This window comes from Accipiter gentilis, chromosome 24, assembly GCF_929443795.1.
Source record: "Accipiter gentilis chromosome 24, bAccGen1.1, whole genome shotgun sequence".
Lineage (NCBI taxonomy): Eukaryota > Metazoa > Chordata > Aves > Accipitriformes > Accipitridae > Astur > Astur gentilis.
In genome coordinates this window covers 24,376,166-24,398,700 of record NC_064903.1, presented here as the reverse complement: position 1 = coordinate 24,398,700, position 22,535 = coordinate 24,376,166, and the positions used below count along the sequence as shown (strand labels likewise).

The following is a 22,535-nucleotide window of genomic DNA, read 5'->3' as shown; positions in this document are numbered from 1 at the left end:
CGAGGTCTGGGCAGGGGCTGCCCACGAGTGGGCACGCAGGGACAGGCGCTGAGCGGGGCCGCTCTGTCCCACAGGCGCTGGTGCACGGACCTGCCGCGGGGAGCCTGCCTGCTCATCTCCATCTCGGTGGAGCACGACAAGCTGCCGGTGGAGGGAGGTGTCAAAGCCATCGTGCTGACGTCCCAGTACCTCATCGAGCCCAGCGCCATGGGCCGCTCCAAAGTGACCCACATCTGCAGAGCTGACCTCAGGTGAGGGGAGCCCTTGGTGCTGCTGCATTAGCATCAGCCACTGGGGAGGTCGATGGAGCAGCAGGTAGCGGTGGGGTGCAGGAGCTTGCCTGGCCTGGCAGTGCGGGCAGGGTTGCAGCTCATGCAGTATGGTGCCTGCCTGCCCACAGGGAAGGGGGTGCTGGTCTGGGACCAGGTTTTAGCTGTCAGATGGTTACTGGGAAAGGAGCCACCAGCTTGGTCTTGCAGTGCTAGCGGTTCCTCTGAGCACAGCAGCAAGTCCCTTAGAGCTTCTGCAGAAAACACACGGTCCCCCGTGGCTCTGAAGCATGGCCTTCGCGCTCTCCTCGCTGTGGTGAGCCGTGCTGGGTTGGGTGGTATAAGGGCAGGCTGGTCGTCACTCTGGACTGGTGCAAGCCCGGTCGGGTCGCAGATCTTTCCCCATTTTGTTGCATGTCTGCGGTGGAGAGTGGAGGAGGCGTGTTGGCTTTCCTGTCATGTAGTGCTCATTCAGCATCTCATAGTCCATCATAGCTGGAGCTACACCGAGTCCCTGGCCCCGAGCAAGACGTGACATGCTGCTCCTTGGTGCTTGCCAGGGCTCTTCTGCCATCTCACCCTCCTCCTGCCTGTTCCCTTCTCCAGGGGCCGGTCTCCTGAGTGGTACAACAAGGTCTTTGGCCACCTCTGCGCCATGGAGCTGGCGAGGATCCGAGACTCTTTCCCAGCCCTGACTCCCAGTGGCCCCGAGACGAAGATCTGAGGTGCCAGGAAGATGCTCTATCCTGTCTGACGTGGACTTGCCGGTGGATCCGGGCTGGGGCTCTCGGACCCGGCCATGGAGGGGGAGGCAGAGGCTGGCGCGCTCACAGGCACATATTTATAAGCATCCTTTTACTCTGGGCTGGGCAGTCCCGGTTGCTGCTTCAGCCACCTCTCGCTCAAGTGTGCTGCGCAGCAGGTTGTCCGCGGAGGCAAAGCTGTGCGGCCCATGGTCTCTGCAGGAAGGGTTGGAGAGCAGAGGGAAAGAGAGGGGCTGTGGGGGTGACCTCCAGGAAGGCAGCCTGCGGGCAGGGCTGGGAAGCAGCTGGCCCAGGTTGAGATGGGTCCCCCCCGTGCAAGCCAGGAGCAGCCATGGGGATGAAGGTGCATGGAGCGAAGCAGGAAGGCATGGAAGAAGCGAGCGGAGAGGACGGTGCCATGTCTGTAGGTCGCAGCGCTGTGTCGGGAAGTGAAGGGTGGGCAGCGAGGGATGGATTGTGTGTGCGGTGTCACCTGGGGGGGGAACAGCCAAGGAGTCACTGTGAGAACCTGTTTGTTAGTGGAAGAGGCTGCTGTTCTGGGAGGAGGGTGGCTACACATAGATAGGTATGCCTCGAGCGCCAGCCCTTATCACATGGCAGAAGGAACCTATTGCACCTTTGGTTCTGAATTTCATAGGAGAAGAAAAAGCCCTCTAGTCCTGTGCCTTGCTCTTAGCTAAAAAAAAAAAAGCCCTTTCTTGTGCACTAGGTTTCAGTAGGGGCTGGATAGACAGCATTCCAAGCCCAGCCTGTCCCTCAAAACTAGCTTACCTGTCATTTGGAGGGGGCAGGATGGCTAGAGCCCCAGAGCAGCTGCCCTTGTAGTTGGCTACCAGCTGGGAAGGGGCACTGCCTCCCCAGAGCAGTTACAAGGAGACACCATGGGAGGGATGGAGGGACACAGCCAGCACGGCAGCTCCCAATTCCTTGCTGCTCTTGGGGTCCACACTACACTGCCCCAAAGAGCGGAGGAGGGCAGAGCAGCCTCACCAGCACCGGCTGCAGCACTCTGGGGCTGAAAGCTTTGGCCAAGGCAGCGTAAGCACACCAAAGGGCTGCACTCATCCCAACCAACAAGGGGACAACGCTAGCAAAGCATGGTAGGTCAAGCTGGGCCCAGCACATGCCAGCAGCTTGGGCGAGGCTCAGTCCCATCCTGGCCTCAGCAGTAAGGTGAGGTGGCCTGGATTTGCCCCTCTTTGGACAGCTACAGCTGGCAGAGCCTGTGCCTCTCCTGGGTGCAGAGCTGCCTCTCTAATGCTACTCCCTGCAGAGACATCCGTTCCCCTTCCCATCCCTCCCTTTGCTCCGTGGAGAAACTGTCCACCGTAGCTAACAGCACCCAGGAGCCGACCTGGTTTCTCCATTCAGGCAGGGACCCAAGTTACCAGACATCGTTCCAACTGGAAGGCAACACGACCCACGCGCGGGAGCGATTCCCAGTGTCAGTTTTGCCGTAACACATCCTAGCTGTCTCTCTTTTGCTGAAAAAAAAGCAACTCGACCTGTATTCTGTGTTTTTATATATATATTTTATATATATATAAAAATATAACTAACATTTGGGGGAGTGATTTTTCTCATAATATTTTTTAAAATTTCTTTTTTTTCTATCTATAAATACTTGTACAGTTGGAATATTAATATATAACTCCGGCGGTAGAGCTAAGCGCCAGGTGATGCTCACATAAAAGACGTGTATTTTGTATTTAAGGGACTTTTGTTTTGTATCATATGCAGCTGCAGCAGATTGTTTGACTTGGATCGGGGCTGCTCTTCCCGTCCGTGTAATTAATAAAGTACTAACGGTATCTGCTGGCTGACGAGGAAACCTTCATGCTTAGTGATTCTCCAATACAGGAGCATCCCAGAGCTGAGCAATGCGCTTTCTTGTGGGGCTGGGGAGCCACGGGCATCCTTGTGCTGCAGGGAAGGGTCAAGTGCTGTTGGCCTGCAGTGTCACCAGGGTAGAGCTCTTGTGGGACACGTGCAGCTCCAGCTGCTTGGTCTGCAAACAGCCCTTCACCCGCTCCTGGAAGGAGGCGGTGGTGATGGTGTAGAGGATGGGATTCAGGGCGCTGTTGATGGGCAGGATGAAGATGACCACCCAAGAGGTGATGGTGCCTGTGTCAACAAGGACACGACGTTAAGCAGCTTGAGAGGGGGCTGCCCCCTGCCCAGGGGTAACCCACCCGCTCCAGCCCACGCCACAAAGCAGGGTGATGCCCTTCACAGGCTGAAATGGGGGGCCTGTAACTACTGCTCCCTTGGGAGAGGCAAGGGCCCAGGGAAACCGGTACCACTGTCCATCTCCTCTTGCAGCCCATGTGTGGGTGAAGAGAGCTCCACACTCAGCAGGACTTGCATCAAGGGGCCCCCAACCCAGGGACTCACGGCAGGCAGCAGCCAGCGGTGGGCTCTGCTTCAGGGCCTTGTGGGGAATTGGGGTTCACCTGGTATTTCCACCTGCAGCAGGGAGAGCAGCTTGAGGAGGAAGATGGGTATCCAGCAGAGAGCATCAGTGAAGACGATGAAGAAGAACCGCTTTGCAATGGTGACTTCCCGCGAGCAGACGCCTGCCTCTGCTGTTTTAGACGCAGTGATGTGGATGGAATAAAACATGCCAGAGTAGGCAAAGACGATGGTGATGAAGGCTGCAAGATTCAAGCCTGGAGAGGGAGAAATCTTGCTTTGAGCATAGCAAAGTGCAAAGCTCTCGAGCTGGGATCAGCATGGCCGGCAGCAGCAGGACTACTCCTGTTTTCATCGCTAGAGGGGGCAGAGAGAGCAGCCCCTGGCTAGTCCTGCGTCCAGCCTTAGCGCAGTGATGCCCATGCCCATGCCCAGCTCTGGGGCGAGGCTGGGCACAGCACCAGGCTGCAGCGGGGACCCTACCCAGATGGAGGACAGAGCTGGCATCCCATCTCACAGGGTCCCGGCGGGATGGTAGCACCCCGTAAAGTCAGACATCCCACTAACAGAGGTGGTGCGGGCTCTCACGGCACCCTGGAGGGGATGGCTGGGCTGAACAACCCCACTCCCGCCAGGGAAACCCGTCCTGCCCCACATCATCCCCATTCCCCGGTCCCGAGGTGGTCTTACCCAGGTAGATGGTGGCGGAGTAGCCCCGGGCACTGGGCCGCTCGCCCAGGTCGGACTGTAGTGGGAAGCACACCCCGTTCCTCCCATAGTAGTTCCCGAAGGTCTCTTTACACCACAGGGGGATGAAGCTGAGGGAGAAGCCCAGAAGCCAGATGGCTGCTAGCACTGAGATGGTCTGCTTCTTGCCAGCTCTGTAGTGGCTGAATGGGAAAACGATGGAGAAGTATTTCTCCAGGGTCATGTAGGTCAGCATCAGGACTGACACCTCAGAGGAGAGCATGGCCAGGCTGCCCACCAGCTGGCACTGGAGGCTGCCCATCCAGCCCTGGGCATGCTTGTTGTATTCGCCCGAGTACTTGATGTCAAAGGCTCCAATGACGAAGAGGTAGATGCCCATCAGGCCATCTGCACCTGTGGGGAAGACAAGGTACAGTGAGAAAAAAGCACCAGTGGGCAAACGTAGCCCTTTGCATTAATGCCATGGCCATAAAACCACTGTAGAACTGGGCAGCCTTCAGCTTTATGTGTAGATATATTTGTATTTTGAGAAAAGCTGCCTGCTTGTGCCTGTGAACACAGGCCTGAGGGCAGGGGCCAAGATGCTCCAGGCACAGAAGGATGCCCAGAAACACATCTGACATCAGCACAAAGGGAAAGACGGCAACAAACAGGCCCCGGCCATGCTGGGGAGGGCTGGCATCAGCTAGACAGCTCCTCGCTGGGGAGATGCTGGTGGGCAGCTCATCCGCCCCAGTTCCCTCTGCACTCCCCCCCCACTCCGGCTGGTCCCTGCCCCTCCACCACCCAGCTCACAGCACAGGGACTTGATGGCCATGGTGTGCGGGCTGTTCTCCGTGACGATGAAGGACCGCATGCAAATGACAAAGAGGTTGCTGAAGCAGGTGAGGCAGGCGATGACCCAGACGAAGACACGCAGGATGACGTTGGCGAGGAGGTTCTCGAAGGAGGAGATGCCATCGGTGTTGGGCTTGCAGCTGCGCACATGTGGTGCGTAGCTGCAGTACTGGAACTTTTTGAAGTAGCTGTCAAGGAGGGGGGAGGAAGGTTTCCCAACTGCCATCGGCACCAGGAGCAAATATGGTCCAGCATGCACAGCCCCCCTGCCCCATGCCCTGTACTCTGCCTGCCCGCACCAGCTCCTTCCAGCCCCTCAGCTACCTTTTATCCTTGTCTGGGTGGAGAAGACTCCCCCCCCAACTAGCCAAAAGCCTGGGTACTTACACAGAGCAGGGGAAGGGAGATGGGGAGGTTAGGGGGAGGAAGGAGCCAGCAGCAACAGAGGGTGGGAGTGGGGACAGGGCGATGCCAGCTCTCCCAGCCCTCGCTGCGACAGCACCCGGGGCCGGGATCTGCAGGGAACACAGAGCGAGGGGGGGGGGGGTCCCCGTTTGCACAGTACTGCATCTGGTTTTGGACCCTAAATAAGCAACACCCCAAAGCCTTTGCAAAACCAGCTGGAGGCACCCCAGTGCTTTTTGGATCACATACCACAGCCACACTCTTAAATCTGCCACTATTCAGATCTGTCAGCTGATAAAAACAAGAGTGTTTTCCTCCAAACCGTGACTCTCACAAACTAACATTTAAATATCAATCCATTATTCAAATCCTTCAAGTTCTATTAACAGTTATTCACATTTTTCCCCTGCATATTATTTCAGATTAATCTTTTCAAGCCTTCTCAAAGCCAACCCATATAAGCTTAGCAAAATTCTACATTAGAAAACAACTAAAAAACTGCAATGTGAGGCTCACTGCTGCTTAATTATAGATAAAAGGAGAGAAAATGATTGCTTATTAGCAAGTCAGGTAGAAAATGTACCATATTTATAGTGCAAACAGACCAATTAAGGAAACGAAGATGTACAGTTGTCTTTCATTACAGGTACTTTAAAATGTGCATCTAGAAAAAACTAATCATTTTTTTTTCTCCTTCCAAAGAGAAGCCAAAGCACTCACAGCTGGCTGCGCAGTCCTGTTTCTGCCTTGTGTGCGATGCCTGTCCAGCCTGTCTATCTGCACATCTCTGGGGTTCTTGGGTCATTATCTCAGACCCAAGGAAAAGGGCCTCTAATGGCTTTACTTAACCACAGCTTTCAGCGCACAGCTTAGCACGGGTGCATGCCTTGGCTGACAGGCTACCTTGCCCACATCCCCTGTGCAAAGTGCACCTTCAGAAATACAGATCGCTTTTTGTGTCGCACATGCACCAGGATGGGGCATGTGCTGGCTCTGCAAACTGCTCCCTGTGCATGGGCAAAATCCTCCCCTTGCTCTAAATAAGCCCCAGCTAAGAGAGACCCTCCTGCCCCACGGGGATTTAAGCAGTACCATCATGCTCAGGGCTTCCAGTGGGCTGAAATAACTTGCTCACGGGTGTAGGAGAGAATTGGTTTCCCTCCCCACACCCCCCTGGGCACAGTGCCATCGCAGCAGCAGACACCCACTCCCCCCACTCACATGTGGGAGAGGTTAGTCAGCTTCTGGAAGGTCAGGTTGTGGATGTTGGGGATCTCCAGCCCTTCCAAGCTCCTGCAAAAGGAAATCAGTGCAGGGGATGCTCTGAGCTGGCCCGGGCTGGGTTTGGGGCTGCTGCAGACAGAGCCAGCACCGTAGGGACAGGGATGTTGCTGGACTCACAGAGACCGTAGCTGGGGCAGGCTCTCAAACTGTCTGGGGAGGATCTTTTTCAAGGGGTTGTAGGAAATATTCCTGAAAAAGAGATGAGCCTTTGGTATTTTTCCCACCTGGAAGCTATCAGAGTAGCTGGAAGTGAGGGCAAAGGGGTGTCTTTCTATGGCTTTTCACAGCACTCCCCATTCCCCCGGGATGGGTCCGCAGCCCCGAAGTGGAGCGTCTGCGATGGCACCATGCTGCGGGGAGACCCGTGGGAAGGACCACGTCCTGCTGGGGCCACTGCGGCTCTGGCAGGCAAACAGACCGTGCAGCAAGGACATCTACCCACCACGATGCAGGTGTGCAGGGCCCCCCCCGGGGCAGCGCAGCCCTGGTACTCACAGCTGCTGGAGCTCAGCCAGGCCATTAAATAAAGAAGAGGGGAGCTGGTCTAGTCTGTTGGATGACAGGTCACTGTGGGAAGGAGAGCTGTGTTTGGGAAGTGGTTGAGGGCACCAAGCCTTGCGCCCGGGGGTGCTGAGCAATGAGGTGCCCTGGGCAGGAGGCAGAGCAGGGTCTTGAGTGAAGCCCCCGCTCCTGCCCCCAGCACAACCCCTGCCTGCAGGAGGGGGGGGCGTCAGGGCAGGCAATGGCTGGAAACTTACAGCTCCACCAGTCTGTTCAGCCTGGAAAACGACCCATCTTGGATCCACTTGAGCTTGTTTCTGCGCAGGATCCTGGAAAAGAAGGAACAGGAGAAAGCACATGGGTACGGCACAGCCCCACACACCCTTTGGGAGCATCGTCCGACCTCCGGACTGGCCGCAAGCAGCTGGGGGTGCTGGTGGTGCACAGGGCTCACCCATGGGGTGCACCCAGCCCTGTTGCATCCCTCCCAAATTTACCAAGCTGCCAGTGTCACCTCCAGCACCTCACAGGCCAGCACAGCCAAATGCTCCGCTGCTGTGGGGAACGGCTAAGCCAGAGCCCAGCTTGCAGGTGGGAGGCACCATCTCGCCCAAGCCCACAGCTCAGAGAAGAGCCCATCAGAAGTGTGCAAGATGAGCAGAGCTGGTTAAAGTGCTTAGAAATAAAAACCCAGAATGGTGCACTGAGAAACACAAACTGTTTCAGAGCAGTGGGAGCAGAGCCCTTGTGGGATGGCATATGCTTGAAGGCACTGGGAGACCCTGCGAGTGCCACGACCCAAGGACGGCTCCTTGGCAGAGGCTCACATCGAGCAGCTGGACTCAGACCCTGACCAGGGCAGCCCACTGTAACGTGGCTCATGGCATGGCTGGGCAGGATGGGGTAGTCCAGCCAGGACGGCTCACCCCACAGAGCCCACACATGAGCCCCCGTCTCAACTGCTGCGTCTGCTTGCAAAGCTGTCTCCTGTGCTGGTGTCACCAGCAAGGCGTGTTTACACCACCCATCTTGCCCGTATGGACGTTTCCATAGCACTGCCACAACAGCCCTGGGAAACACGCTGCTGATCAAAGCCAGCAGGCTCTGCTGCAGAAGACAGAGAGCAGGACAGCAGCTCGCCCGCCCGTCACAGGAGGCTGTGAGCAGCTCTTACTGGAGGAAAAACTGTAGTGGTGTACGTTTTGGGGATTTAATGCCTATCTGGGCTTCTCCAAGGGCCTGATAAGCTCTCAATTTATTTGCTTACTCTGATCCAGCAGCATTGGCACAGGGCAGGGGCATTCCCAGTGCTCAGGGTAACCATAATTGCTGACCCCCTGGGAGGATGGCTTGGCTCCCCATCTGACTTCTGTTCTCCTGCCACCACCCTGTGGCAGCTGGCAGCCTTGTGCTCCTGGATAACATCAGCACCATGCACACACAGCTTTTCTGTCCTTATCTCCTGGGGCTCCAGGGACTGCACAGATCTCTTTGGGAGATAGAGGACCATCATGGGCAGGAAAACTATACCCTGGGAGAGGCCTGTGCATCATCAGTGTGAATCCTTTGCCTTTGTCAGCACCTGGATAAGAGCTCAGCCCTGGGGCCAGGAGGCAGTGGGGCAGGAGCTGGCTTCGGGCACAAGGGGAAGAAACAGATGCTCTTTGACATGTGGAGCACTGGCTCACAAGATTTATGGCCTTCCTCAAGGATATTTTTAGGGAATTTGGATACCAGCAGAAGCGTCCGGGCTGGCTGTGAGCTCTGGTATTTCCACACTATAGGAAGCTTTTTCTATGCCATGACCTACCACTATCTCCCACCTGACAAGGTCCCCATTTGATTTGGGCAGCCCCCATGGACTGGTGACAGGGCACTGGGGCAAGCCCACCAGCTCCCCAACCTAGAGTTGGCCATCCTCCAGTACAGAGCCCCTGATTAAGTCCCTACAAAAATTCATGAAGCTGACTGCACTATCGATGCTGTGTACGAATGTGGGCTGAAACCATCAAACACGAGACGGCAGCCCCTTATCTAGCCCAGAGCAGCGGGAAATTTTGGGCCCAGCCGAGCGCTGGCTATCCACCCTCCTCCCTCCACATGCCCGCAATGGGATGGGGTCTGCACCAGCAAGCAGGGACCATGACCGGAGCCCCGAGGTACTCACAGCACTGTGAAGTCGCAGCACTCCTGGAAGACAGCCCTGTGCACCGCCTGGATCCTGTTCCCTTCCAGCTCCCTGCAGAAAGGCAATTGTGGCTGCCATCCCCCCACCTCCCCTCCATCCCCACCATGCTTGGGTGCTGCCCAGCATGATCCCACCTCCTGCTTGCCCCTATCCCCATCTGCTGCGGGATGCTTCCAGCCCCTTCTGTCCCTTCTGTGCTCCAGGATCCTGGCCGGGAAGAAGGAGCAGTGCCTGCAGCAGCCCCTGCCTACCCCGCAGGCAGCTCAGCCTTGCTGCCGGCAGGCAGGGTACTCACAGCCAGCTGAGCTTCGGCATCTCTGCGCAGAGGGAGGTGTTGGATATTTGAGTCAAAGAGTTGTTCAGCATGTACCTGGTCAGGAGGCAATAAGGAAAAACGAGGTCACAGCACCATACATCTGCCTGGGACACAACCCTGTGCATGGATGCGGTCCTGCTGCTGCTTCTGGACCACGCAGTATTTCAAAAGGGCTTTCTGCTGGTCCATGGCCTCACCTGGAGGGAAAGGTGCACTGTACGGGCTGCTCACACGGATACCCAGGGGCCATGGTGCAGCCAGCCTGGAGCAGCGTGGCTGCGGCTGCACCAGCTCCCGTGCACCCCAGCAGAGCAGCCACGGCCACATGAAACCAGACCAAGTTCAGCCGCTGCCACCCCGGGCAAAGGCCCAGGACACACGGCTGTGAACGGCAGCACAGAACTGCATTCACCTTCTTTGGAAAAGTAGTAAAGGTAATGATACAGGGCACATTTAGCGGCTGTGGGAGATGCTCTCCAGTGAGCTGTGACGGGCACGTCACCAGGAGACTAGTGCATGAAAGCAGCAGCAAGTGACCCTGGAGCGACAGCCAGTAAAGGCAAATTTATAGCCTGAACTCCCGCTGGTGTTTTTCCCAGCGCCTTTGCACATGCCTGTGTGCATAGTGTTCCTCACTGCACGTTTTGTGACCGCAGTTTTAGTTTATTTGATTTGCTAAAAAAAAAAAAAAAAAAAAAAAAAAATGCAGAAGGATAAACGGAGTACGTCACCGAGCAGAGTGGCACGGCGCTGCTGCCGGCAACGTGGGAACGCGTGGCTGAGGGGAACTCTGTCCCACCACAGCCTGCATGGCTTCTCCTCCAGGGACAGAGCAGGGACAGATCTGTGGACACCAAGGGCTACCCAGGTTTTGCAGAGGAGCAAAATCCTGGGGTCACAGCCCCCCTTCCCCAAGCCCACTGCCAGCCCTGGCTGCCCTCCGTCCACCTATGCCCACGGCTCCCCCATCACCAGGCATAGCCGCAGCAGTTACCCATGTCCTACACACCCCAAAAACCAACTTTCAGGCTTTTACAGCCAACTCCAGCAGTTACATCTCCAGCAGAGACAGTGGGAGACCAGACCAGCAGCCACTGCTGAAGCACTCTCCTTGCAGGTGTACACCCAGGGAATACAGCTTAAAACGTGATCAGATGTATATGAGTATATATGTGCATCAGTGCACTCGCTCACACACATACACACGTGTGTGTTTTTTCCACTGTAACAGCCAAAACTTTTCCCCTAAGGCTGACTCCAGGTTGCCACCATCTATGTTCTGGACTACGGAGAAGGTGTTAAAATCATCTTACAGCAATTGCAAAATTGTTTTTCTGGTGGTTAAAGCAAACTAGTTATCCTGTATTTCCATCTTGGAAATGGCTGGACCTTAAAAACCTCTTGGCTCGAAGTAATCTGGTGTGAAGACACCCAGCAGAGGGGCAGTACTTTGGGAAAGCACCAGATCCTGTCTGCAGTCGCCAACTCAAGGAAAGCAGTCAGCAGCCCAAACTGCAGGCACTGCTACCCACCTTGCTCATCAGTAAGTGCTGAGGCTCTGCTCAGGCCAAACTCCTCAAGGACCTGCCTGTCCCTGTCCTAAGCAAAAGCAATTAATACTAGTTTTAATTAGGGCATGCTGAGAGCAGGAGATGGCACAGAGGAGCAGCAACACCAGCAAAGCCTGCTGGTTTCCCCTGCCAGCTCCTGGAAATGGGACGGAGACAGACATCTCCCTTGTACCGTTACCCCTCATGCCCTGGGGAGGGTGAGGAAGCCACAGCATCCTCGACTTGCCCCCAAAAGGCCAGAAGCTGCCTGAAGAAGGGGTGCAGAAGGTACCAGGCAGACACCCACGGAGCAGAGTCTCCCCAAATCCCGCAGGAGAGCTGCCCCTGCCCCTACTTACAGGAAATACAGCGACTTCAGCCCTGCAAACGTCGCGGGGACGACCTGGGCAATCCTGTTGTTGTCCAGCATCCTGGAAGGAGAAGGGGAGAAGTGAGAGGGTGAACCTGGAGAGGGCGAGGAGGCATCGGGACTCTCTCGGCAGGGGAAGCCCCTGCATTGACCACTCGTGCTGCCCTGGCAGGAGGGGGCTCTGTCCCTTCTCCCCTGCAGGCATCCATGGACACACATCCCCAGGCGGGGGGCTTCCCCCCTCTGAAGCCTTCCCCCCCCACTCCCGCCTTTGAATCCTGCCCAGGCAGCCCTGGCTGAAGCGTTAGATCCAGCTGCAGAGTCTGGATTCCTTCACAGTCAGAGTCTGTTGGATTTTTCCTCTCTTCTGCTGCGAAATAAAGATAAATTAGAAAGTGTTCAGGGAATTCAGGGCCGTGCTTGGCTTCTCAAAAGTCCTCTGACTTGTTTGCACCACAGACCACCCTTTGCGAGCTGCTCATCCTCTGTTTTTCCTCTTTGATTTGAGGCACAACTAGGCTGGTCCCATGGCAAGTAAGAGGAGGGAAGCCTGGGGGGGGTGACAGACCTGCCCGAGCTGCTCCTGCAAACGCAGAAGGGGAACAAGCCATATTGTAAAGCAGCCCTTACGGTTTCTCCTCTGTAGCAATAACTTTATAAGCTCTGTGTGTAAAACCACACACCACATGGGCCCAGCTCAAACAGAGCTTTTGAGGATAAACAGAAGAGAAGGGTACTAGCTGTACTTTCAATTCAGGTGTGCATTTTTCAAGGTGATGGAGCTGCAAGTCGCTGTGTTTGACAGTGCACTTCAAGCCTTTTACACACGAACCTCCGGTGCTCCAGCCCGGGAGCTGAGGCTGTCTCTGCGCAAAGCCCTTCACCGCACCGTGCTACTGCCACCGCTGCTCTGGACCGGCAAAGGGAGCACGGCATGGCGAGCCCCCGTGGGGACCAGCCAGCCATAATGAGATTTTGGACAAGACCACGTCCAGTCCATACTAAGCCTGGCCTCAGTAACAGGCGAGGGAAACTCAAATAGGAGTTTCATAAAAGAGCTGCAGCTGAGGCCAATTGTGCCCCGGTCCACAGGGCTGGGGGAAGGTGGGGAGGTGGACACCCAGCCAGGCATCACACCCATTTCCACTGCGGGCATGCGGCCACACACCCCCTGAAACCACCGTGCCTGCTTTTCCTCTCCCCATCATGGAAAAGAAATTATGGTAAATGTGAGGAAAAGTCAGGATCGGTCACATCTTCTGGAACCAGAGAAGGAACTCACAGCCACTCAAGGCGATGCAGGTCCTCAAAAACCCGGGGCTTCAGCTGTGTGATCCTGTTGTGGCTGAGGAACCTGGAACCAGTGCAGAGGAGGAGAGTGATCCTCAGACACCGCTGCCAATTAAATCTGCTTTTGCTAAAGCTGTTCTTCCCGAGCTGCCTGCGGCCCCTGGCTTCGGGTGCCCCTGGCACCATCTCCCTTAGTGGCTCAAGTGCAGGATCTCAGCTCAGGCTGGAAAACATGGGGATGGGAACAGCTGTGTTTGCAGGAGGTGAAATGCCTCTGCTCTGTCCCATGTTCGCCCAAAATACATGCAACTCCAGCTTAAGGCATGCTTGATACAGACTCTTGCAGGAGCAAGAAAAAGGGCTCAAAACCTGACCTTGAGCTGGCTGTACTGCAAGACTTCATGCCAAGAGGAGCAGAGGACTGCATCCATCCCAGGGCTCCCCTCCCCAGGGCCCCGTAACACAGATGCCTTTACTCACAACATTTTAAGCTGAGAAAGTCCAGCAAAGGCTTTGGGTAAGACCAACCGGATTTTGTTGTTTTGCAAAAACCTATTTAAAACAAGACAACAGAAAAGAGACTTGAAGAAGTATGTTTTCTAAGGGATTCTCAGGGTCCGTGGGATGTGCCCACGTCTGCCAGACACCAGGTACGCGCCTCGCAGGGCTGGCTGCTGCCTTCTCAGTGATCACCAGTAGCGCTGGGGGACAGAGGTCCAGGCTGCAGCCCCAGCTCCTCCGCAGGCTCCTTGTCTCAAGTAACCCTGGAGAGGCTGTTTTCCCTCTCTGCCTCATTTACTCCATGCAAAGGGAAGGCAGCTGAACGTACAGATGCCCGATGGTCACAAGCGGCTGTTGTGAGCTGCTTCACGTGATTATTGCCATACAAAGCTGCCATCTCACCCACGACAGCAAACACCCCTCTTCTTCACTCCGCAGGCTCCCTCCCTGAACTCCCCAGTACAGCAGCTGAGAAAGGTGATGGGCTGAGCGACCAAAGGGTCCCAGCTCTCCAGAGCAGGACAACTCGTTCAGGAGACATCTCACGCCACCACGCACTCGGGGCAGTTATCAGCTAACAGAGGCGCTGCTCCACGACCAGCGGGGACAGTATGTCAGGAGCTCGCAATGCCCCTAGCAGGTGCCTGCTGACTTCAGCGGGCACCGCAGGCTCCAGGACCTGAAAAAAGCTGCTGTCCGGACAAATGCAGTGCCCCTTCATGGTGCATTGTCCCAAGCAAAGCTGTCCCCACAAGTGCACGTGCTTGTTCCTCTACACAGGACCACTGCTGACCTGTGCATCCACTACTCTCCCCTTTTACCATAAACAAGCCAGAGAACAGGATAAAGAAGGCAATACTCACAGCTTCTGCAGATTCTTGTACCTGGAAAACTGATTGTCCAGCAGAGAATGGATTTTATTTTTCTTCAGGTCCCTGGCAGGAAAACAAAAAGAAAAAAAATCAAACCCAGGACCAGCAGACTAGGACAGAGAAGAGGCCTTTATCAAAGGAGAACAGTGAAGACTAGACCCTCCTTTTCCTGTGCAATTAAGACAAAATGCAAGGCAGCTGCTCTTCCTTAATGCTACATTGCTAACTGCCTATCCCAATCTGCAAGCATTATTTGCTGCAGATGAGTTTTTCCACATTATCCCCCCTTCCTAGCCCTTGCTTTGTGTGTGCAAAGGCACCCCCGGCCTCAACCTTGCCAACAGGCTCTGACCCCACACATCTTGGTTGGAGGCTTAGCAGTGAAGGCAGGCTCCCCAGTCCTCACCCCAGGGAAGGATCCGGCCGTTCCCTGCTTCCAGCTCAGTGCTGTTGTGGGAGGGTTGCAGTAAGCAGCTGAAGCTCGGCAGAGAGGGGTCTGTTGGCACGGTAAAGGTTCTTTGGATCCAAGGACAAGTAAAAGCCAGGGATTTTATTTCCTTCCCTTTAAGCTTGTTTTCCTGCCGGGTAGCAGCCTGTGTCCCGCTCGTGCCTCTCCCGGGGGAGAGGGTTGCTTGCACCCACTGCTACTCACATCCTGGTGACGTTGGAGGAGACCCAGGGGACATTGGCGAGGTCCCGCTCGGTGCAGTCTACAGCCCTTCCCCAGCACCGGCACCACTCCGGGAAGAGCTCCAGCCCTGCGGGCAAGCAGAGGGATGTGCTGAGGGGAGGGCACAGGGGTTCTGTGTGGGGCTGGGGAGACCCGCGGGGTGGGGAAGAAGGATGCCCGGCCCTGGGGAGGACAGCTTACAGCAGGCATCACCCTCGTCTTCCTCCGCCATCCTGCTGCTGCTCCTCGTAGCCAGCATGCTGCCCAAGATCTGCAGCCAGCCGCTGTCATCCACTGCAGGGCAGAGAGCGGGGACCATCATTAGAGGCACCGGCTGCTGCGCACGGACATCGGTGCGGAGCAAAACCCCGGCAGCCTTGGGAGAGGGTGCTGGATCGCACGAAGCCTGAGGTGTGGCTCCAGCCCCGCAGCTGTACCAGGGCAGAACAGAGATTCATCCAGCCCCGTGGCATGTCTCCAAACACAGTCACAATAAAATTTTCTTTCTTCTATTTCTAGAATCCCACCTAGCCCGCTTTAGGGACACCATGAGTCAGGTGCTGCATCCAAGCCACTCAGTTAATCAGCTCCCAGATGGTATGAATTTGTCCAGTCTATACCTCATTTGTACTCCTGGACTCAGCACCCCTGAGCAAAGAGCTCCACGATAGCACTATATATCGTGCAAAAAAAGGAACTCATTTTGTGTCTTTAAATCTGCTGAACCCAAATCTCCTGACTGACAGTGCAGAGCCCCTCTGCTCCTCTGCCTTTCCACTATGGCCCAGAAATAACTGCCCCAGCCTCATAGCAACAAGGGTTTTCCTGCACCCCAGCCTGGGAGAATCCCTGAGGGATGAGCTCCTCCCTGGGGCGCACACACAGCCACTGTGCCGGGATGCAAATGCAAGAGTCAGGGAAGTAGCTGGATGCTGAAGCAGTCCCAGGATTCCTCGCACTGTCATTGCTCCCAGGGGAAGAGCAAGCTCTGCTCCGACGCACTTGTGGTCCCAGATCCTGGTGGTCCCAGGTCTGGGAGTTACTCACTCTGAGGGCATCCCTCTTTGCGAGGGGCTTGCTGCTTACCGCAGTTCTCCTCGTCAGCCCCGTTGTCGCAGTCATCCTCCCCGTTGCAGTGCAGGGCCTGGGGCAGGCAGATGGAGAGGTTGCCGCAGGGAAACTGTCCCAAGGGACATGTGTGTCCATCCCGCTGGGAGTGGATCAGAGGAGGCTCTGCCCAAGGAAGACGAGGTGCTCAGAGCCAGGGCAGCAGCCCCCCACCCCTGGACCCCTCGCAGATGCTGCGCTGTCGCCTTTGGGGTGCTGAGCTCCTGGGGCCACATCCTGCTTCATGCCCAGCTCTGGTACTTTCAGGGCAGAGCGGGGCTGGGGGGCTGAAGGGTGCTTGTACTGCTGACGAGGACCAGCATTGCCACAGCAGTACCCTGTGAGACCGTGCTCCAGCCGGAGCAAGCGTGAGGTGATGGGGTCCTGGAGACCACCAAGGAGGCAGGAGCATGCCCCAGGTGAAAAGAATGACCCAATACCCTGTTTCTTGAGCACTTTTAGCTGCCAAAATGCTGCCTTGAAGCCAGGAGATCTGGGCAGAGGCAGTTCTGCTGAGGAGCTCATGGGAATGGAGAGCCCCAACGAACCAGCCACCCCATCCCTCCTTGGCCACCCTTGTCCCCCATTCCGGGGTGCAAAGCTGTCCTGGCGGCTCCAGCTCTCCCTTTGCTGAGCCCTTTCCATCAGAGCCATCAAAGACAGCCAGCTGCAGCGTCCTGTTCATTAATATTCTGCAATTATCCACGGCAGAGGCATGCTCCAGATCCAGCTAAACGTTTCCACAGCCCGCTTTGATCAGGACCCTGGGAAGTGGCAGCCGTCAGGCACAGGGGAACACAGCTGGGAGGGAGACCCAGCTTGTTGCTCAGGGTTTTCTCCAACTGCCAGGCTATTAATGACTAATGGTGCATGCTATAATTAAAAGCACTGTGCCTGCCTCACACACCCTTGTAACAATCACATCAGCAAAAACTGTGACATGATGCAGGAATGGATAGGATTTAGGGGTGACTGGTGGGGACTCGCAATGCCCCGTTGGGCAGCATCGCACGGACACGGTCCTCCCCAGCCAGCCTGGCAGCCGAACCGCGGGTGCCCAGTCCACACGAGTGGAGTTTTCCCACAAATAGGTTATGCCTGGACCTGAGGAAGTTTTCCATTAGACTAGAAATATCCCCACATTCTACAATAGCTGGCTGAGCTAGACGTAAACAGTGTGCACTGCCTGAATCCCTGCCCAGACATCTCTGACCGGCCAGGAGCCCCTCAAGCTTGCCCCAGGATTTACTGACACATCTGGGATGTTTGTTCTGGGGAAAACGAGGACTCCAAGTCCATGCAAAACCTGATGGATTTAATCACCATGATTCAAAGAGATTTGAAACAGAGTCTATTGTGGCTCCATAAATCTTTCCTGAAAACTGGAGCTATCCCAAGCACCTCTGGAAAGGATCTCTGTCCACTTGAAGGCACAAAGCAGTCCAGGTGACATTTTTAACAGACCCACACCATTGCTCCTCTTTGTCTCCCACCTTGAATTGGCCGGGAACCCATGTCCCAGCCACGGGGCAGCCTGGGGCATGAAGGGAAACCCCACTCCTATAAGGTTTTGAAGACTGAACTGTTGCCTTGCCTGGGGAGCCGCCTGCCAGGGCGCAGGAGCTGGTGGGGGGCAGCTCTCCCTCCCTGACTGGGGACCCCTTGGGCTGACCCAACCCTCCGGGGAGCTCCTGTGCCAGGGGCTCCGCACTGTCAGAAAGGGCCATGTCACCTTTACGCTAAAGTAAAAACTCTGGGTTGCAGCCTCGGTACAACTTGTATAGTATATTGGGCTTCCAGAGACCTCTGTTTTGGAAGTGCCTGCCTTTGACTAGTCTTTTTGCAAACCAAGAGGTAACTTTAGATTTTTATAAATGCTTGTGGCTATACTTCTGTATTAGACATGTCTAAACCCACAGGGGTATGGCATGTGCTACTGCAGAACACTGAAATACGTAACAACTGTCAAACAAATTACTGTCTGCCTGGGTTGTAAAAAAAGCATATCTGCTATTAAATGTTGCAAAGATTTATCACTGAAAATTCATTTATGCATGATCTTTTGTTTCTTTAGCTGGGAGCAAGAACATCTATTTTCTTCTGATAACACAACAAACACAACCCTAGGCTGTGACAGACAAGTCACCGCTGGCTGTGCTGGAGGTCTCTTCCCAGCCTGCAAATGCCATGCCAATGTCACATATCTAAAAGAAGGAAGACACGAGCTAGCACTTGGCCGTTTCTCTTTGGTGAGTGGTGCAGGCAGCACAGGCAGCTCCTACTCCCGCTCCAGTGGCATTTCCCAGGGAATTTGCCCAGGGACGGCTCATTACTGGACAGCCTTGTCCAAGACCTCTCGTTAGTGCAGAGTCTCAGTGACTTTAAATACTTTTGGGCACGATTCTGCTTTATGAAGCCGAACGTCTCCAAGAGGATAGACACAGACAGAGATCTCCTGCATGATGATGGGCAGTCGCTTAGCACCACAGTGTCTTACTGGTAAAGAGCAAATTTTGGTCCACCCAGAGCTCAGAGGGGTGCGATGAAGGCTGGTACTCTCCAGATTACATCAGCTTTGGAACAAGTGGCTGTTATGGAAATACAACAGGGAGAGTGACAAAAGGATAGGCAGTGCCCTTGGATGGAGCCAGCCAACGTTGCTCCCCAGCACAGGCTCCTGCAGACATTTGGGGCAAGTCTCTACCAGCCGTGCATGACCCCGTGCGTGGCCTTCTCTGCTTGCATTGCTCCAAAATGAATAGGGCTTTCTAGGCACCAACCTCCGTCCTGCTGGGAAGCAACAGAAACATACCAGCAGCATGAAACGATTCACCTGGAATGAAGCTGGTACCTGGAATAACACCTCGCTCGGAGGTGCCTCCTCTGGCAACGGCGTGACTCACGCCACGTCTTCCCAGCCGGTCAGACTGAACAGGGCTGGGCTGCTGCCGAAAACCCGGGCGGGTGGGGAAAAGGGCAAATCCACCTTTTACACTTCTACCTGTTAGTTATAACTGAGCTGGAAGGGGAATTAATTTTGCAAGACTTGGGGTTTTTTACACTAAAACCACCACTGCAGCAGCGTACAGAAAAGGCTTTACAAGGAGCGGGGCTGGTGCCCATGGAGTTGCTCTCTCTGCCAGCAGGTTGAGACTGGTCACCGGTCGGGTCTGAATCGGCAGCTGAGTAAGGACGTCCATCCAAGGAGGGGATAAAAACCGGTGGAAAGCTCCGGTACGTGGATATCTCATAGAGGCCACGCGCCAGCAATTGCTCTAACAATTTCATGTGTTGCAAGATCGACAAAGGCAAACTCACCATGAGTGACGGATCTTTTTGATTTTTCCTAAGCACCTGTTTCTTTAAGGCAGCAAATACAATAAAAATTTCGGCCAAGTTTAAGTGTAAATTTATTTCTATTAGAAGTGTTGAGTGTTAACACTTCAATAAAAGAGTTTTATCATGTTTCTTAAAAATACCTCATGCTGGCAGATCACACCCAATAATAAAAGCATGTGCGAAAAACTAAATAAAATGACATCTGTGTCAAAACAGTTCCAGTCTGCACTGTATATCAGTGTGAAGTACCCATGAGAAGCTGGAAGCTGCTCCTCAACATAAGACCTTCCCATGGGTGCTCGCAGTAAGCACTGAGCGCTGCACAGGACACTGCCACAGCCCACGGGTGCAATGCTGGGAGGGCTCCTGCTACTGCAGGGGAGCTGGTATTTGCCAGGACCCCCCCAGTCATGTGCACGGGGACGAGCTGACTCCGGCACAGCATCCCACATGCAAAACGCACTGACAATGGTTCGCATTAGGTGCAGGGGCAGCTCCTGCCACGCTGCAGCCAGTGCAAAGAGATCCCCAAGCGCTCCTAAAGACAGCCTTCAGCCTGCCTGGAGGACCATGCACCAGGGTCAAGCCGACCTGCCAAGAAGCAAGTTTGCTAAACTATTTAATGCTCTTTCTTGTGTGCATGTTTTTAAGTGTGCCCACGGTGGTCCTCATGCCCCCCCGGTTGCTATCTCAGCTGGCCCGGCCCCGCTCACGCTGGCAGGGAGCTGAGCTTTGGCACAGCTCCGCAAGATCCCGGCAAGATAAACCCCTAACCAGTGAATTAAAATGTGGACAAAGGTTAAGGGCAATTAAGAGCGTCTTGCTGCAAATTGTCCAAATGGGAAAACTCTTGAAAGAGGCCAGAGTGCTGGCAGGAGAAATAAGATTTTGGAGGTGCCATTGGGTCCTGCCCTTGCAGGCAACAGAGGCAGCAGCCGGCGAGGGGCTGGGCTTGTTAGGAAAAACGTATCTCCTTAAGACAGTGTTTTGGGTGATGAAAGAGTAAGAAAACACAAACCAAGGGGGCCGGGATGGTGCAGGACCCCTGGGTTTTGCTCTCTTGCAGCCCTGCAGAGGGAAGCATGTCCCTTAACCTCTCCAATCCTGCAAATGGAAGCAGATCTGACCCCAGCCCTGAGACTTGAGCTTGGGTCCCTCCAGAGGGATTTTTTTTCAGTGTTCATTCCATTTCTAGTTATCCAGGGAGGCTCCCTGTTGCCTACTGTCACGTCACACAGGTTTCTGGCTGTTTTCTTAGTCTGAATTTATGTAGGACCCACAGAAGGCAACAAGAACCTTTCTAGGGCCTCCAGGTTCCTATTGCAGACAGTGTATCTGCATATAGAGCTATGTAAACACTGAGAGAGAAGAGTTTATACCTATATATTTTTTTATATAGAAGCTATCTGTGTTTATATTTTTTCAGGAACAATGCCCCAGATTCCCAGCCAAACTGATGCTTTTCAGCCCCCCCCCATAGGACCTCATTCTGCATTAACCCCCCCTCAGGGCTAGAGAAACCAGGGATTGTGCAGGACAAATATCAGAGAAACAACCTGAGACAGGAGAGGAGAAAGGGAAAAAAAAACCCCACAAAAAAACCCCAAACAGTGGAAAGGTGTGTGTTTCAGTCAAGGTAAAATGCTGAGAATACAGGTGATTTTCAGACGATGCAGCCTATTAGCTAAACTGACCTTCCCTGGCAGAGGTGGGACAGGGTGGGCATGGGCACTACGCCGCAGCGGGGACCTTCCTGCCCCAGCTCTGCGGGGCCACAGAAGGAAGCACAGCCAGCAAAGGCGGCCAAACGTAACTGGGATTAACCTCAGCATCTGCCTCAACTTTTCAGGAGGGCCACCCAGGATTGTAAACGAAGCCCACGCACTGTCAAGAAAACAGCCGTGACCAAATTCTTTAGAAACAAACAGGCTGAATGAAACACGCCTTTGGTCCACATTGCCTCTCTCTGCAAAGAAACCAGCAAAGTCCCGAAGCCGCAGGACGTGGTCTGGGGTGATCCATCACCCATCCCATTAGTCTCTAGCACCCAGGTTCTCCACACCGCGGTGCATCCCTGCCACCCCCCCCAGGACTGCAACCCCCTTCTCGTGGCGCACTGCACGCAGTTCCCCTTACATTTCCCATACAGAGCTGCACCTAAAGCAAACCGCTGGAAAGGAGACAAACAATTAACTGTTTGATTGGAGAGAAAGGCTTAACCCCCTCCATCTCTCCCACAGGGCAGGCAGGGAGGGAACAGTTTGCATTGCCGTCCACAAAAGTAAACCACAACAAATCAGACTCAAATGGAAATAGGGCAGAGTTCCTGCCTTTCCACTGTCCCCCTTCCTAACTTCCAGCAAGAAGCGTTGCTTTTCAATCTGGTTTTTGTCCACCGCTCCCTCCCCTTTCAGACCGTAACGTCGGCGCAGCGGCTGCATCTGCTCCCCCTCCTCTCCCACGCCCGCTCTCTCTTCTCTTGAATAAAAGGCAGAATCACAACTTGCAGCTACCTCTGGCTTAACAGGCAACACGGACGCCCAGAAAAAGCGAACAGTAAGCAGTAGAGAGCCTCATTACCAGGCACACGAACTCTCCTCACAGGACAGCATTTTCTTGGCTGTGCACGGCTCTTTTCAGGCAGCCAGCTTCCCTGTGCCATGTGGCAGGCTCTATATTGAAATCCCAATACAAAATATTCCACAACACCCCCACGCCCAATGCCCCAGTCAAATGGCCTGTTTTCTTCCCCACTTTGGATGCTGTGACCTGCAAAGACAGCCACTTACTTGTAGCAACGTAGAGAAGCGATGGCAGAATGATCAGGAGCAGCCTCATGTCAGCAGCTGCTGGCACGGCAATCCCCAGCCCCGAAAGCCTTGGAAACCTCCTGGGTGGCAGAGGGAGGAGGGAAGGAGAACGTGGAGATGCTGCGGGTCCTCTCCTGCTAATGTACACGAATGCACCGATGTCTCCCGGGAGCACCAGCACCGAGGATGCTACAGGTTGTCACCGGTCCCCGGGGCGTCACATGCCGTGGGGCCATCGCCAGCCTGGGGAAGGTGCTGGGGCAGCAGCAGCCAGGTGCATCTGCAGCCCCTCACAGCCTGTGCGGGACTCTGCGAGTTAAATCCAGCGAGGGGATCTGTGTG

At 54.9% G+C, this 22,535-nt stretch overlaps 2 protein-coding genes across 16 annotated transcripts in view; one reads left to right on the top strand and one right to left on the bottom strand.

Annotated features, from left to right (window-relative positions):
- The window catches only part of STARD8 (StAR related lipid transfer domain containing 8), an 83,827-nt gene extending 80,989 nt beyond the window's left edge, over positions 1 to 2,838 (top strand). For all 15 annotated transcript variants that reach the window (XM_049827735.1, XM_049827737.1, XM_049827738.1 and 12 more), the window contains 2 exons: positions 75 to 251; positions 876 to 2,838. In XM_049827735.1, the coding sequence (XP_049683692.1) occupies positions 75 to 251; positions 876 to 993 (295 nt within the window). In that variant the 3' untranslated portion in view covers positions 994 to 2,838. The remainder of the gene's footprint in view (positions 1 to 74; positions 252 to 875) is intronic.
- Positions 2,839 to 2,969: 131 nt separating this feature from the next.
- LOC126050385 (relaxin receptor 1-like) lies at positions 2,970 to 22,268 on the bottom strand. Its single transcript, XM_049828211.1, has 18 exons — positions 22,173 to 22,268; positions 16,024 to 16,170; positions 15,139 to 15,231; positions 14,920 to 15,025; positions 14,259 to 14,330; positions 13,375 to 13,446; positions 12,887 to 12,958; positions 11,594 to 11,665; positions 9,664 to 9,738; positions 9,348 to 9,419; positions 7,438 to 7,509; positions 7,175 to 7,246; positions 6,797 to 6,868; positions 6,617 to 6,688; positions 4,949 to 5,178; positions 4,136 to 4,546; positions 3,487 to 3,702; positions 2,970 to 3,157 (listed from the first exon to the last, which is right to left on the bottom strand). Exons 1-18 carry the CDS (start codon positions 22,219 to 22,221, stop codon positions 2,970 to 2,972), a joined length of 2,163 nt encoding a protein of 720 aa, XP_049684168.1. The 5' UTR covers positions 22,222 to 22,268.
- Between the last annotated feature and the right edge of the window lie 267 nt (positions 22,269 to 22,535).

Bases quoted from the DNA above. Each gene is read 5' to 3' on its own strand.
- LOC126050385 (XM_049828211.1), bottom strand. From the start codon at position 22,221: ATGAGGCTGCTCCTGATCATTCTGCCATCGCTTCTCTACGTTGCTACA. The intron at 5,179-6,616 runs GTGAGTGGGGGG...CCTCCTTGACAG, and splicing joins CTGACTAACCTCTCCCACAT to CTACTTCAAAAAGTTCCAGT. The intron at 3,703-4,135 runs GTAAGACCACCT...CTCCCTCTCCAG, and splicing joins CTCCGCCACCATCTACCTGG to GCTTGAATCTTGCAGCCTTC.